At 43.3% G+C, this 12,326-nt stretch overlaps 1 protein-coding gene, 1 long non-coding RNA gene and 8 other non-coding genes across 11 annotated transcripts in view; 9 read left to right on the top strand and 1 right to left on the bottom strand.

Moving 5' to 3' along the window:
• Positions 1-8,137, bottom strand: part of SLC3A2 (solute carrier family 3 member 2) — a 29,586-nt gene extending 21,449 nt beyond the window's left edge. Inside the window, exon 1 of the mRNA XM_065937559.1 lies at positions 7,814-8,137. Coding sequence (XP_065793631.1) covers positions 7,814-7,928 — 115 coding nt within the window. The 5' untranslated portion in view covers positions 7,929-8,137. The remainder of the gene's footprint in view (positions 1-7,813) is intronic.
• A 110-nt stretch (positions 8,138-8,247) lies between these two features.
• LOC136168817 (uncharacterized) lies at positions 8,248-11,596 on the top strand. 2 transcript variants are annotated; one of them, XR_010663346.1, is made up of 12 exons: positions 8,248-8,324; positions 8,664-8,713; positions 8,973-9,057; positions 9,302-9,352; positions 9,705-9,739; positions 9,841-9,885; positions 10,156-10,202; positions 10,385-10,413; positions 10,627-10,663; positions 11,038-11,087; positions 11,347-11,376; positions 11,491-11,596. It is a non-coding gene; the product is annotated as an uncharacterized lncRNA (long non-coding RNA). The 2 variants fall into 2 exon arrangements; XR_010663345.1 differs by having other exon boundaries at positions 10,385-10,663.
• On the top strand, positions 8,784-8,859 carry LOC136170098 (small nucleolar RNA SNORD26). The gene has a single exon (XR_010663544.1). It is a non-coding gene; the product is annotated as a small nucleolar RNA SNORD26 (small nucleolar RNA).
• Positions 9,154-9,225, top strand: LOC136170097 (small nucleolar RNA SNORD27). The gene has a single exon (XR_010663543.1). It is a non-coding gene; the product is annotated as a small nucleolar RNA SNORD27 (small nucleolar RNA).
• LOC136170096 (small nucleolar RNA SNORD28) lies at positions 9,558-9,633 on the top strand. The gene has a single exon (XR_010663542.1). It is a non-coding gene; the product is annotated as a small nucleolar RNA SNORD28 (small nucleolar RNA).
• On the top strand, positions 9,926-10,051 carry LOC136170104 (small nucleolar RNA SNORD22). The gene has a single exon (XR_010663549.1). It is a non-coding gene; the product is annotated as a small nucleolar RNA SNORD22 (small nucleolar RNA).
• On the top strand, positions 10,248-10,314 carry LOC136170095 (small nucleolar RNA SNORD29). The gene has a single exon (XR_010663541.1). It is a non-coding gene; the product is annotated as a small nucleolar RNA SNORD29 (small nucleolar RNA).
• On the top strand, positions 10,479-10,548 carry LOC136170099 (small nucleolar RNA SNORD30). Its single transcript, XR_010663545.1, has one exon. It is a non-coding gene; the product is annotated as a small nucleolar RNA SNORD30 (small nucleolar RNA).
• Positions 10,795-10,862, top strand: LOC136170101 (small nucleolar RNA SNORD31). Its single transcript, XR_010663547.1, has one exon. It is a non-coding gene; the product is annotated as a small nucleolar RNA SNORD31 (small nucleolar RNA).
• LOC136170102 (small nucleolar RNA SNORD22) lies at positions 11,127-11,252 on the top strand. Its single transcript, XR_010663548.1, has one exon. It is a non-coding gene; the product is annotated as a small nucleolar RNA SNORD22 (small nucleolar RNA).
• Positions 11,597-12,326: the final 730 nt, after the last annotated feature.

The following is a 12,326-nucleotide window of genomic DNA, read 5'->3' as shown; positions in this document are numbered from 1 at the left end:
ACCAGCAGCAGTCTTTCAAAAAATGGAAATGGTACTTCCAGAATCAAGACTAAGCAGAACCAGGGGATACAGACAAACTGCACAAGCTGGTAGCCCAGACCTCTCGATATCCACCGTATTTGTAAAAGCATCCCCACCCCTTGTGCAAAAAAACTCGCAGTCATCAGGAATGTCCTGTATAACCTGCTATAGGAGGAAGTAAAAGCTCAAGCATGATTTATGGACAGGTCAACTTATGAGTACCAACTGAAAATGATGACGGCCACATTCAGAAGAGGCCTTGAAAGACAGTGGAGACAGAACATCTGTCAGCTATCCACCTGACGATCCACCTTGTGCAGAAGCAGAAATGGCCCAAGGTGAGACTATAGACACACTCTAGGTCAGCGGTCAGTGGTCTGGCCAGCAGATGAGAGGGCTGGAAGGAAAAGGACTAGAAGATCAAAGGCTGTGAGGGCTGGGATGGAGAATGGTGACAGACATGTGGGAGAGTGCACAGAGCCAAAGATTTCTGCATCACACATTAGTGCCCACCAAAAAGAATCTACCGCGAAAAGAAAGAAACCATCAAACAGACGAAATGACTTGGCCTTCATCAGAAAGCATGCCAGGATTCAAACCCAGGCATTCTCTTAGCGAGCACAAGGACTTACAAAGAAAACGTGTAGACTTCCCTGGTGGTACAGTGGCTAAGACGCTGCACTTTCCAGGGCAGGGGGCCTGGGTTTGAGCTCTCTGTGCTCAGGGAACTAAATCCTACATGCCATAACTAAAAAGAGTCCATGTGCTACCACTAACCTGGCTCAGCCTAATAAATAAAATGGGGGGGGGGATGTGCAAACTCCTATTTGTATCTCATCCTTTGAAAATTTTTCTACCTTTTCAAATAATTGATAATGTACCTAAAATATAATTTACTCTAAAAACCTTCTTATCGTAGGCTGTATCAGCTTTTTTGTTTGGGGTTTGTTTTTTTTTTCCCCTGTGCCACACAGCTTTTGGGATCCTAGTTTGAAAACCTGGGACTGAACCCAGACCATCAGCAGTGAAAGTCGTTTTTTTTTCCTTAACATAGGAAAGAAACAAGCAAAAGAATCTGGTGACCACTGCTCTATTCTGCCATTACATAACTACTAGTTGCTGAATTAACAGATACGCTTGTTAGCCTAGCTCTGGACTACTTCATATGGTTTAGACTTCATATGGTTTAGACTCTTACAAGTCTAAAACTAGATTCTTTGCTAATGAAGCCATAGTTTATAATGCTTATTTTTTTCCAAGGGAGGGAGAATTCCACCGAAGTTATAGCTAACAAATCTTGTTTAACAACTACATATTCCCAAAGGGACACACTACTCCTACAAGTACTGCACTGCCAGGGTGATGCATGGAGCTGACAAAACAAGCTCCTATTCTGTCTCCTTGTGCCAAAGACCAATGTAATATGAAGGTGAAAGAAGAGAGTGAAAAAGCTGGCTTAAAACTCAACATTCAAAAAACTAAGATCATAACATCTGGTCCCATCACTTTATGGTAAATAGATGCGTAAACAATGCAAACAGTGACAGATTTTATTTTGGGGGGCTCCAAAATCACTGTTGACAGTGGGTGCAGCCATGAAATTAAAGACACTTGCTCCTTGGAAGAAAAGCTATGACAAACGCTATGGCGTATTAAAAAGCAGAGACATTACTCTGCCAACAAAGGTCCGTCTCATCAAAGCTACAGTTTTTCCAGTGGTCATGTATGGATGTGAGAGTTGGACTGTAAAGAAAGCTGAGCACTGAAGAATTGATGCTTTTGAACTGTGGTGTTGGAGAAGACTCTTGAGAGTCCCTTGGACTGCAAGGAGATCAAACCAGTCCATCCTAAAGGAAATCAGTCCTGTATTCATTGGAAGGACTGATGCTGAAGCTGAAACTCCAATACTTTGGTCACCTGATGTGAAGAACTGACTCATTGGAAAAGACCCTTACGCTGGGAAAGATTGAAGGCAGGAGAAGGGGATGACAGAGGATGAGACAGTTGGATGGCATCGCCGACTCCATGGACACGAGTTTGAGCAAGCTCTGGGAGTTAGTAATGGACAGGGAAGCCTGGTGTGCTGCAGTACATGGGGTCGCAAAGAATCAACACCACTGAGCAACTGAACTGAACTGAATTCCATTTAGTAAAGCAGTGCCTCTTGCTGCCAGGTGAGGGCAGGGTTGCTCTATCAGAAAAATCACCAGACCTCTCTCACCAGCTCATTTGATAAGGATTGGGTAAAGATCATTTGAAAATTTATAGGGATAAATTAACATATACTGAGTCCTACTTCGTGTCCTGTACTCTGCTAGGTCATAGGGAAGCAATATATAACTTAAACAGACCTGATGCCCAAACTTAGGAAGTTTATGGTGGGCAGGCAGAGTGGAAGTGTCTTGGGGAGAGAGTGGTGGTGAGGAAAGTGATGAAGGGGTCTCAATGGCTATGCTGATGATCTGGACAGTAACCTAAAGACTGTGGAGGGGTACTGAAGAATTATGAAGTGAGGCATGAGACTGGACCACATTTTTTATTTAGAAAGATCACTCCAGCTTCAAGATGGAGAATGGATTAGAGACAGCAAACCAGGGCCAGCCAGGGAGCCAGGTCATATCTGTTGCAAAAACCTTCAGGTCACTGACCTGAATTAGGGCAGTGCAGTGGGGTGGCTTGGACAATTGAGTGAAATAGGAGGAGTGGGTTCAATTCATTTTGGAAATAAATTTTGTGGACCAAAAGAATTTGTGAACCATCCAAGCAACACTGTTCATCCAGAAGGCAACTGGGTGCATAGCTCTGAAGCTCAGGAAAAAGATACTGGGTTGGAGCTATAGGCATTGTTGTTCAGTCGATAAGTCGAGTCCCACTCTTTGTGACCCCATGGACTGCAGCATGCCAGGCTTCCCTGATAACAACGGCCATTAAAATCTTGGGAGTGGATGAAGAGGCCCAGGCAGGGTGAGTCAAAAGCTAGACCTAACACACAGCCTCTTGATGAGGGTGAGAGAGAGTGAAAAAGCTGGCTTAAAACTTAACATTCAGAAAACTAAGATTATGGCATCTGGTCCCATCATTTCCTGGCAAATAGAAGGAGGAAAAGTAGAAGGAGTGACAGTTTTTTTCTTGGGCTCCAAAATCACTGCAGAGGTTGACTGCAGCCATGAAATTAAAAGATGCTTGCTCCTTGGAAGGCAAGCCTAGACAGCATATTAAAAAAGCATATTAAGAAGCCAACAGAGGTCCATATAGTTAAAGCTATGGTTTTTCCAGTAGTCATGGAAGGATGTGAGAGTTGGACCATAAAGAAGGCTGAGCACCGAAGAAATGACTTTCAAATTGTGATTCGATTCTAAAAAGGCTCTTAAGAGTCCCTTGGACTGCAAGGAGATCAAACCAGTCAATCCTAAATGAAATCAACCTTCAATACTCATTGGAAGGACTGCTGCTGAAGCTCCAATACTGTGGCCATGTAATACAAGGAGCCAACACACTGGAAAAGACCCCGCTGCTAGGAAAGATGGAAGGCAAAAGGAGAAGGGGATGGCAGAGGGTAGCATCACTGACTCAATGGACATGAATCTGAGCAAACTCCAGGGGACAGTGGAGGACAGAGGAGCCTGGCATGCTGCAGTCCATGGGGTTGCAAAGAGTCGGACGCAACTTAGTGACTGAACATGTAACTGAAGGAACATTCGTGCTTGAACAGTGGGACAGAAGAGATATCTCAAAGGATCATGAAGAAGTCATTAACAGCAAAAACATAAGAGGAACACTAGAAGAGGGCAGGGTCCCAAGCACTGTGGAAACAGTGTTTGAAGAAATAGGAAATGGGGTCACTGAACATGGTAGGTTAAAGGGTGTTACCATATGTTTCTGTAATGGCATAGAAAAACCAAATTTAAAAAAAAAAAAGGGAAATGGGTCAACAGGTGCTACTGAGAGATCAAGTAGGATGAGAGAAAAGTGTCCTGAGAAAGAAGTGAGCAGTATTGTACATATCCAGTGCTTCTTAAATTTTAGTGTGCATTCAGACTACCTGGGGATCTTTAGTAAATGCAAATGCATTTGGTCTGTGGAGAGAACTGAGATTCAGTATTTCTAACAGACACCCAGGTGATGCAGGTGTAGATAGCTCTTTAAAGTAAAAGACATTTGCTGGAAAGAGCAAGATTTAGCCAGAGGGTGGCACGGTATTAGACTCGCACTGGCACAATGTCTAAAGCTCCTTCCAGAGTCAGACCTCTTGAGTTTAAATCCTGACTCTCAACAAATATTTTCTGAATGAATAAATAAATGGGCCAACAAAAGGCAGTGTACCCAAGGGGTTGTTAAAGTATAATCTTAAAAACTGAAAACATGACTCATAATAATATAAACACATGTCAAAGATTTTATTCAGCCTATTAATTAATGAGAATAAATAAAATTTAAAACTGGTTCAAAAGAGAATTCTAGGAAAGGAGGTTCACCAGCTAAAAGTCCAGACAAGAATGATATGAATTTGCATTCTAATACATAGATACAAAACGAGCCAATGTCTTAGAAGGCAATCTTATCAAATTACAAAACACCTAGAGCAATAAAAAGGACAGCAAACAAAGGTACACACCCCACTGGAAAACCAGGTAATCCCCAAGTTAGGTAGGCCTGCTTTACCTTTATCAAAAGGACACCTAGTAATAACTTTTGCCTATTTCCAAGTTTTGGATAATTTTTCTTAACAGGGTCAAAAGTAGAGACTAGATTTGAATAACAGCTCTGCCACACTAGTTATGTGTCCTTGAGTAAGTAACTTAATATAAAATTCAGTTTTCTTATTTGTAAAATGAGGATGGTAACCACAAAAACTATTTTTTGAATTAAGGTAACATATGTAAAGCATTCACTACAGTGCCAGAAATGTGCCATAGAAAGCACTTCACACATGTTACCATTCAACACCCTCCACCAACTCTTTCATCTTCTTTTTCTCATTTCACATTATGTAACAGTCCAGCCTTTTTGCACCACTTTAGCAAATATATTTACACATGCGCGCACACACATTTCATTTAATTTTGTGTGTGGCCATCCTGCATGGATCGACCAGGGATCAAAACCGTGCCCCCTGTGGTGAAAACTCCGAGTCTAACCCATTGTATCACCAGCAAAGTCGAATCCTCACCACAGCATTTAACTCCACTTGACATATTATTCGTCTATTTCTGTGTTTTCTACCAGAATATAAGCTCCAAGGGGGCATAACAGGACTGTCTGCTTTGTTCCTTGTTGTATCTCCTGTACCCAGTAGATGCTCAACAGATAAATAGTACTGGTAGAATAAACATTAAGTGAAAGTCATGGCCATGATCTCCAACTGCCAAGAACACTGGTTTTCTTTCTTTCTTTCTTTTTTTTTTTTTAATGTTTAAGTCACTCAACCTGTTCACAGCTTCCAAAAAAAATATCCAATCTTTAACATTCCCCCTTTCTACAGTGGGTTCTATATTACTACAGAATTTGCTGCAAACTCAGTCATGGGCCACCTTGGGTATACAGGCATATTCTGATTGGCTCAGAGAAAATGCTTAAAAAATTTAAGTTAGGTGGGAGGGGGGATCGCGATGGGGAATACGTGTAACTCTATGGCTGATTCGTGTCAACGTATGACAAAACCCACTGAAATGTTGTGAAGTAATTGGCCTCCAACTAATAAAATTTAAAAAAAAAAAATTTAAGTTAAATGCCAACATTTTTAAGGAGCAAACTAATCAACAGTTTTGGATTTCTGGATTCTCCTGATCAGATTTTTCACAGACAATATTCTAGCAAGGCACAATCAGCAGTAGCAAAGACAAGAGTATCAAGACCCCTATCAGGTTCCTATGGCTCACCTGCATTACCTATATTCCTGCAGGTGTGAGCTGAGGACTTCTGATGTATTAGAAATTATTTCCTATTTCCCTTTCATTATGCTTGAGTCCATTTATCTGTTGCCTAAATTATTGTGACAATCTAATTAATGACTTGTCTCAACTTACCCTTTTTTTTTTCGGCCTTGCCCTGTGTAGTGTGTGGGATCTTAGTTTCCCAACCAGGAATCAAATCCAAGCTCCATGCAGTGGATGCAGAGTCTTAACCATGGGACCACCAGGATAAGTCCTGGTTTATAGGTTATTCTACCTATAGTTCAAATTATTTAGCTTTGCATTTCAAGCCCTTCTCATTTGACATTCCCTAGGAAATCTTTTCCAACTTCATATTCTATGATTCCCCTTCAACCCATCTTTCATGAACTATATTCATACACTTCCTTTTCCAGCTCCAATCTTGTCACTCAAATTATTTCTCTTAACCTGAATTTCCTTCCTGGCTCTGTTTATCTACCCTTCAAGGCCCAGGTACTCCACAAACATTCTCCAAATACCATGCCCACACACAACCTCCCTGCCTACTCTGGACCTTCTGAATTTTCCATAACTTATCTGTTTCATTTTCTACACATTTTGTTACAACTTTTCAATCAACCACTTGGACAAGCATCTAACATTATTGAATACATGAATTTATTCTAGTTATAATAACATTTTTCAAATTGGGATTCTTTTGGTATTTGTCACTTATGTTTCGCTGGGACATGCATGGGGACAACACTGCCACCAAAGGAGTGAAAATTGGTTCTCTTGGAACAGGAAGAGGGCAGAAAATCCTAGATATTAAACAGAAGCTTTCTGGCCCTCTGAAGGGCCACAATATATAAGCAAATACACAGTTATATAAGTGTTATTAAGATTTCATGGTGGGGATTAGAGGCGGAAATGCTTTTTAAAGGCTCCTGGAGAGAGGAAGACAACAAGAAAAAAAATTGAGAAACAGTATCCAGGGATCATGCCATTTGTTTCCTGTGTACTTGTTTGCCCCCAAATACCCAGTGTGATGACAGCAGTAAAGCAGAGTGATCCAAAGTGCAGGCTCTGTCATCAAGACTGCCTGGATTTGCACCTAGGCTGATATTTCTTAGCTGGGTAACTCTGAGCAAGTTAATTAACCCCTCCAGATCTCAGGTTCCTCATGCCTAAACGACCTTATGGCCTCCTCCTAGGGTTGTAGTAGTAAATGAGGTCATCCAGGAGACCACACAGTAAGAGCTTAATAAATGGTTATAAAATGTACATATAATACATTTTAAAAACAGCCATATACCCTAGGTGTGCACCATAAATGACTAAAACTGGTTGGCCTCAGTAACAAGGGTTTAGATGACTGGAACCACCCTGCCAATCAGGCAAGAGTTGTACGCGGCTCTGCAAAAGCTTTTTACACCTAGATTCCCTCCAGGTAATCTGCGTTAAGGGGTTTCCCAGGTGGCGCAGTTGGTAAAGACTCCTGCCAAGGCAGGAGACGCAAGAGACGCCTAGTTCGATCCCAGGGTTGGGAAAATCTCTTGGAGTAGGGAGGAGCCCCTGGAGTAGAAAATGGCCTCCAGTATTCTTGCCTGGAAAATTCCATGGACAGAGGAACTGGCCGGCTACAGTCCATGGGATCGTAGAGTCGAACACGACTGAGGGGGCACACACATACACACACACACGCAATGTGCTTAGAACGGCGCTTTAAATGTCGGCTAACGCTAGCCCCACTACAAGCTCCAAGCAAAATCGGACCAGAGAGTAGGACAAAGGTGGCCGGTTACAGAAAATATCCTAAAACTGTTATATTTCAAGAGCACCTACAACCTGATTCACTTTACCAAAACGGTTCCATGCAAGAGCCCTCCACTCGAGATCGGCCAGGGGCCCAGTAATACCTGAGTCGCCCCCCGCGCTGGGCCCCTGAGGACCAGGCCCAGAAGGCTCGCTGGGCGGCGGCTGGCTTGGAAGCGAGATGACGCCAGCGAAGGGTTCGTGAGGCTCGCGGTCCATGGCGTAGGACCCTGCACGCGGATTTAGAGTGTGTGCAAGCAAGGGAATGCTCAGGGAAAGGTGTGGGGCAGTCAGCTGTGACCGACACGGGGCGTCAATCCAGGATCTGCGCGAAGCCGGGATGGCCTCAGCGCCAAAAGTCGCAGTAAAGGACCCGCGGCAGCACGTTACAAGTGCCTCCGCACTCCCTGAGGCGCATGCGCACCTTTCTCGCGGCGCCGCTTCAGGAAGCACACAGCTTCTCGTACTTCCTCTAGAAATCTCTACCCACAATCCACCAAGCTCCCTCTGCGCTTGCGCCCGCCGTAGTCCCGCCCCCAAATCCCGTGGGCCTCTGCGAGATGGTATTTATGTGTCTCGCGGTAAGCCTTCTGTCTCATTTACCCACACCTTTCGGTAAGTGTGTTGTTCTGTTGAGTTTTACGAGAAAAACGGCTGTGCAAACGTGCCCGCGCCTTGGCCTCTCTTTGTGGTATCTGTTGGGTTCGTGGGGAAGGGGGAAAACGTGGCCTTAGTGTTGAGGCCTTGAAGGAACAGGGGCTTTGTGAAGGACAAGATGGCGATGGCGGCCCGTGCCGAGTGGCCTCTCTGTGATGAGACCCTTTTCACAGACCTGTACTGAGCTCCGTGAGGATAAGAAACTCTGAGGAGACCGGCCTTGTACGGCAACGCAGTCTTAGCTCCGGAAAACGAGTTTACGAGACACAGTGCTGACCCAATGTCTTTTGTCTGCAGGGTTCGGACGCGCGCCAAATGCTGAAGGACCGCAAACAGGTCTCATTGGAGTAAGTGCTTTTGGTCTCCGTTTACTGCCGTTTTTTTCTTGTTGAATATGCGGGAGTCCGACGGGATGTGCTACGGGGATGATTTCAAAAATTGAACTCTCTCTTTCTGATGGATTAGTGGAGAAAACATAAAAACTCTGAGTAGCACCGTCCGTAGCAAATGTTTGGGCTTTTAGCCCTGCGTTGTTAAGGCACTAACGTGGGACAGTTAAACTACGAGATATAAAAGTAAGAAAGAGTATTATTTTGTTTCTCACAGATGTGGTTTAACTCAAAGGAGCTTACAGATTGGAAGGATGAGACAAGACTTATCCCTGTGTGGATCAAGTGTTCTCATGCTGCAGGTGGGTACGCGATGCTTTTTGCAGTTGCCGGGGCGGGGGGGAGGGGGTAGAAGCATAGTATCAGGATGGGACTTGCTGGTTGAAATCGCACTGGCCACTCCATGATGAATGTAAAATGACAAGCATATGCCTGAACTCAAAAGTGATGTCATCTTACTACTGAGAAGTGGGCACGAAATGCTCCAGGGTCTTTTAATGGCAGTTCTCAAATACTAAAAATAATGCCTCGTTTTTCTATCTCCAGGATCTCCTCATCAGTCCTGAGGAATTCAACTGCCTCCCAGGGTGAATACAGGTAAGTTTCCAAATGGGAGGCTTGGTTGTGGTCTCTGGTGTTTTCAACAACCAGGAGAGCAAATGGTCAGTGGAGCAGTGTTGTGTTTTTGCTCCTTCCAGCTTGTTCCTCTTGGAATGATTTCCCTGGGGAGGGAGTCAGCACCCCAGCAAGCAGCATGGTTCCTTCTTATGAGGTTGTGCTCTTCCCTCGCCCACACGTCACTGTCAGATGATTTGAATTGATAATGCTGATCCTCTGTGAGGTACCACAGTTAATAGCATGTTAGAGTTCTGATGGCAGTCTCTGTTAATGAAGAAATTTATTTCATCCTAGTATTTGGAGTAACCAACCGTTTTCTCCCCTTTTGTAGGTTATCACAGCGTTAATAGAGTCATCTGTCTTACAGTAAGTTTTCTCAGTATTGTGGGAAATGGGGGGGGGTTCTCTTGTTTCTGATAGTGCTGTTTCTTGATCTCTTATTTTATCTTTATTTATTGGTTTCCTAGATGCCTCTTGATCTGCTCAGGGTGACTCCCGCAAAGAGTCAAGAGGTGAGTACCTGTAACTTAGCTTGCTTTTGCTTATCTCCAGTGCCAATGAGGAAAGCAGGCATCCTGTCTTACCCCTGTTCTAGCCCCAGAGCCAGTAATGGTGAACCCACTGGGGCTAACTGGGAGAAAGGATGAAATTTCATTCCATAGGAATTGTCTGAGGTACAGCAAATGAACAGCATTTGCTTGGCTTGGGTTATCCATTAACCCTAGTTAGAATAGTTTTGGTTGTTTTAGATACTTTGCTAATTACATGATCTTCTCATTCAGGAGCAGCTTGTTGCTATAGATTCCTGGAAAGCCTCCAGAGTTAAAAGGTTAGTTGATTAATGTGTGTATGGCATATGCCACCAAGTAGGCAGTTTCTATGATGAATCAAACTAGCTCACTATGACTTAAACAATGAAAAGACATGAACACCTGAGAAACTGGAAAAGATAACAATGGGGTACTGTGTGTGTAGGGAACTTGTATCACTCATAGCTTTGTCCTTCCGTAGGTACTATTGCCAGTTACTGTTGCTCAGAGGTGAGTGATCTCCATATGTGTTTGTGCACACAGTGTATTGAGTGGGAGAAAATGCCTTTTTTGGCATCTGTGATGACTTACATGGAATCTCGTTCGGCTGATGATTTGCTGTTGAGACTCAGAAATCTGATTTTCTAGGAATGGTAGCTTAGACAGGGACAGCTTATAATGCAAGAAGCAAGTATCACTGACTTAGTTGTCTTTGTGTTTTAGGTACAGCTCCTTGTCTAGTGCCTGAGAATATTTTTAGGTAAGTCTGTTATCTATGGCTGCTGTATAGAACTCACCAGTTTTTGTTTGATGCTTTGGATAACTGCAGACATTACTTGCTAAATCCAAAGGTTGTCTTTGGCCGTTAGTGAACCACCCATGACATTGCCACTCACCAGTGATGAGTTCAATACCGCCCCAGTCTGATCACTATGACTGAAAGGTATTTCTGAGCTGTGAGTTTCCCTTGGAATAAAAAGTGACTAGTGGGAAGTTGAGTGGCCTTATAGCCAACAGGGAGCATTCTGGACTAGCTGGTAATTTCTGTAAAATGTCTGGTGAAACCTACATAGCTTTTATAGATGGGCCTGTCCTGGAAGACAGTTGACTTAGTTCCCAAACAATCTTTTGCAGGGGAAAGGAGTAAGCCATATACCTGGTCAGCTCTAGTCTGAAGTTGAGAGGTGAGTAAACTTAAACACAAGGCGTGTCAAGTTAAAATTTCCCAGTGAAGAAATATTCACAAGTCTTACTTCCTGTCCTAGTCCCAGAGCCTGTAAAGGTGAACCCACTGGGGCTAGCTGGGGGAGAAGAGGAAAGCTCGTTCCAGAGGGAACTGTCTGAGGGATCATGAGAATTTCTAAACAAGAAAAAGAGGGGAATAAATGACTGGTTTATTTATCTGAAAAGCAGATTTTTTTTTCTCCCCCCCCCCCCACCCAGGTCTAAAGAAAGAACAAAGCACACATAATGGTGAGTGTTCATGCACTTGTGTTACATACACTAACCAGTATATGTGACTCTTAAGCCCATCACGTGTTTACTTCGAAAAATCCAGTGTGAAAAAACTCATTTTTCTTTCTACAGGAATCCAATGTGGAGGATATAAAACTGAAAAATCCTTGTACAGATTGCCTGTTCAAATTAGCATACAATCATTTCAGCCTTTCTAAATAAAAATTTTTTAAAACCTTCACTGATTCCTGTGTTTGAGTGGGTCTGACTGGACAGAAATAACCCCAGAAAGATTGTTAAATGGCTTTCCCCATTTAACTTGGCACTTTGCCTCCTGGTGAAATTGTCTAACCCAGGGAAGTATCATTCAAGGAGCCTCCCTGGATCTTTACTTCCTGTCTGCATTTGGGTGAGGAGTTCTGCATGAAAGTATACTGAGTTTAAGTAACTCCTTTAACTGTTTGCAATCTTAAGATTTTGGATACTAGGAGACAGTGGCTCATCAGTTAAGAATAGAAAAATTGGCTGTCAACTTTTGGTATCTTGTTGCCCCCATCCTTCACATTAATCTCTAAAATGATTTCTGTGGAGTTTAACAGGCCTGGGCCTACAACCAGAACTTCAGAAAGGAACTGCATTAGTACCCTCTTGGGATATGTTATGTCACTTCAGTCCTGTATAACCCTTTGTGACCCAATAGACTGTATCCCACCAGGCTTCTCTGTCTACAGAATTCTGGCAAGAATATGTACTGCTTGCTCAGTCATGTCCAACTCTGCGACCCCAAGGACTGCAGCACACCAGGCTTCCCTGTCCTGCATCTCCTAGACCTTACTCAAGCTCAGGTCTGTTGCTGTCCAACCAGGTGGTCTCAGATAATGACCACTTTTTATATTTCTCAATAGAAGGAGAAAATTGATGAACTAGAATGTTCATCTGTTGTTAAATTTTCATATGTTTAGAATATC

This window comes from Muntiacus reevesi, chromosome 5 (assembly GCF_963930625.1).
Source record: "Muntiacus reevesi chromosome 5, mMunRee1.1, whole genome shotgun sequence".
Lineage (NCBI taxonomy): Eukaryota > Metazoa > Chordata > Mammalia > Artiodactyla > Cervidae > Muntiacus > Muntiacus reevesi.
The sequence above is the reverse complement of the archived record's forward strand: the minus strand, read 5'-3'. Positions and strand labels throughout refer to the sequence as shown.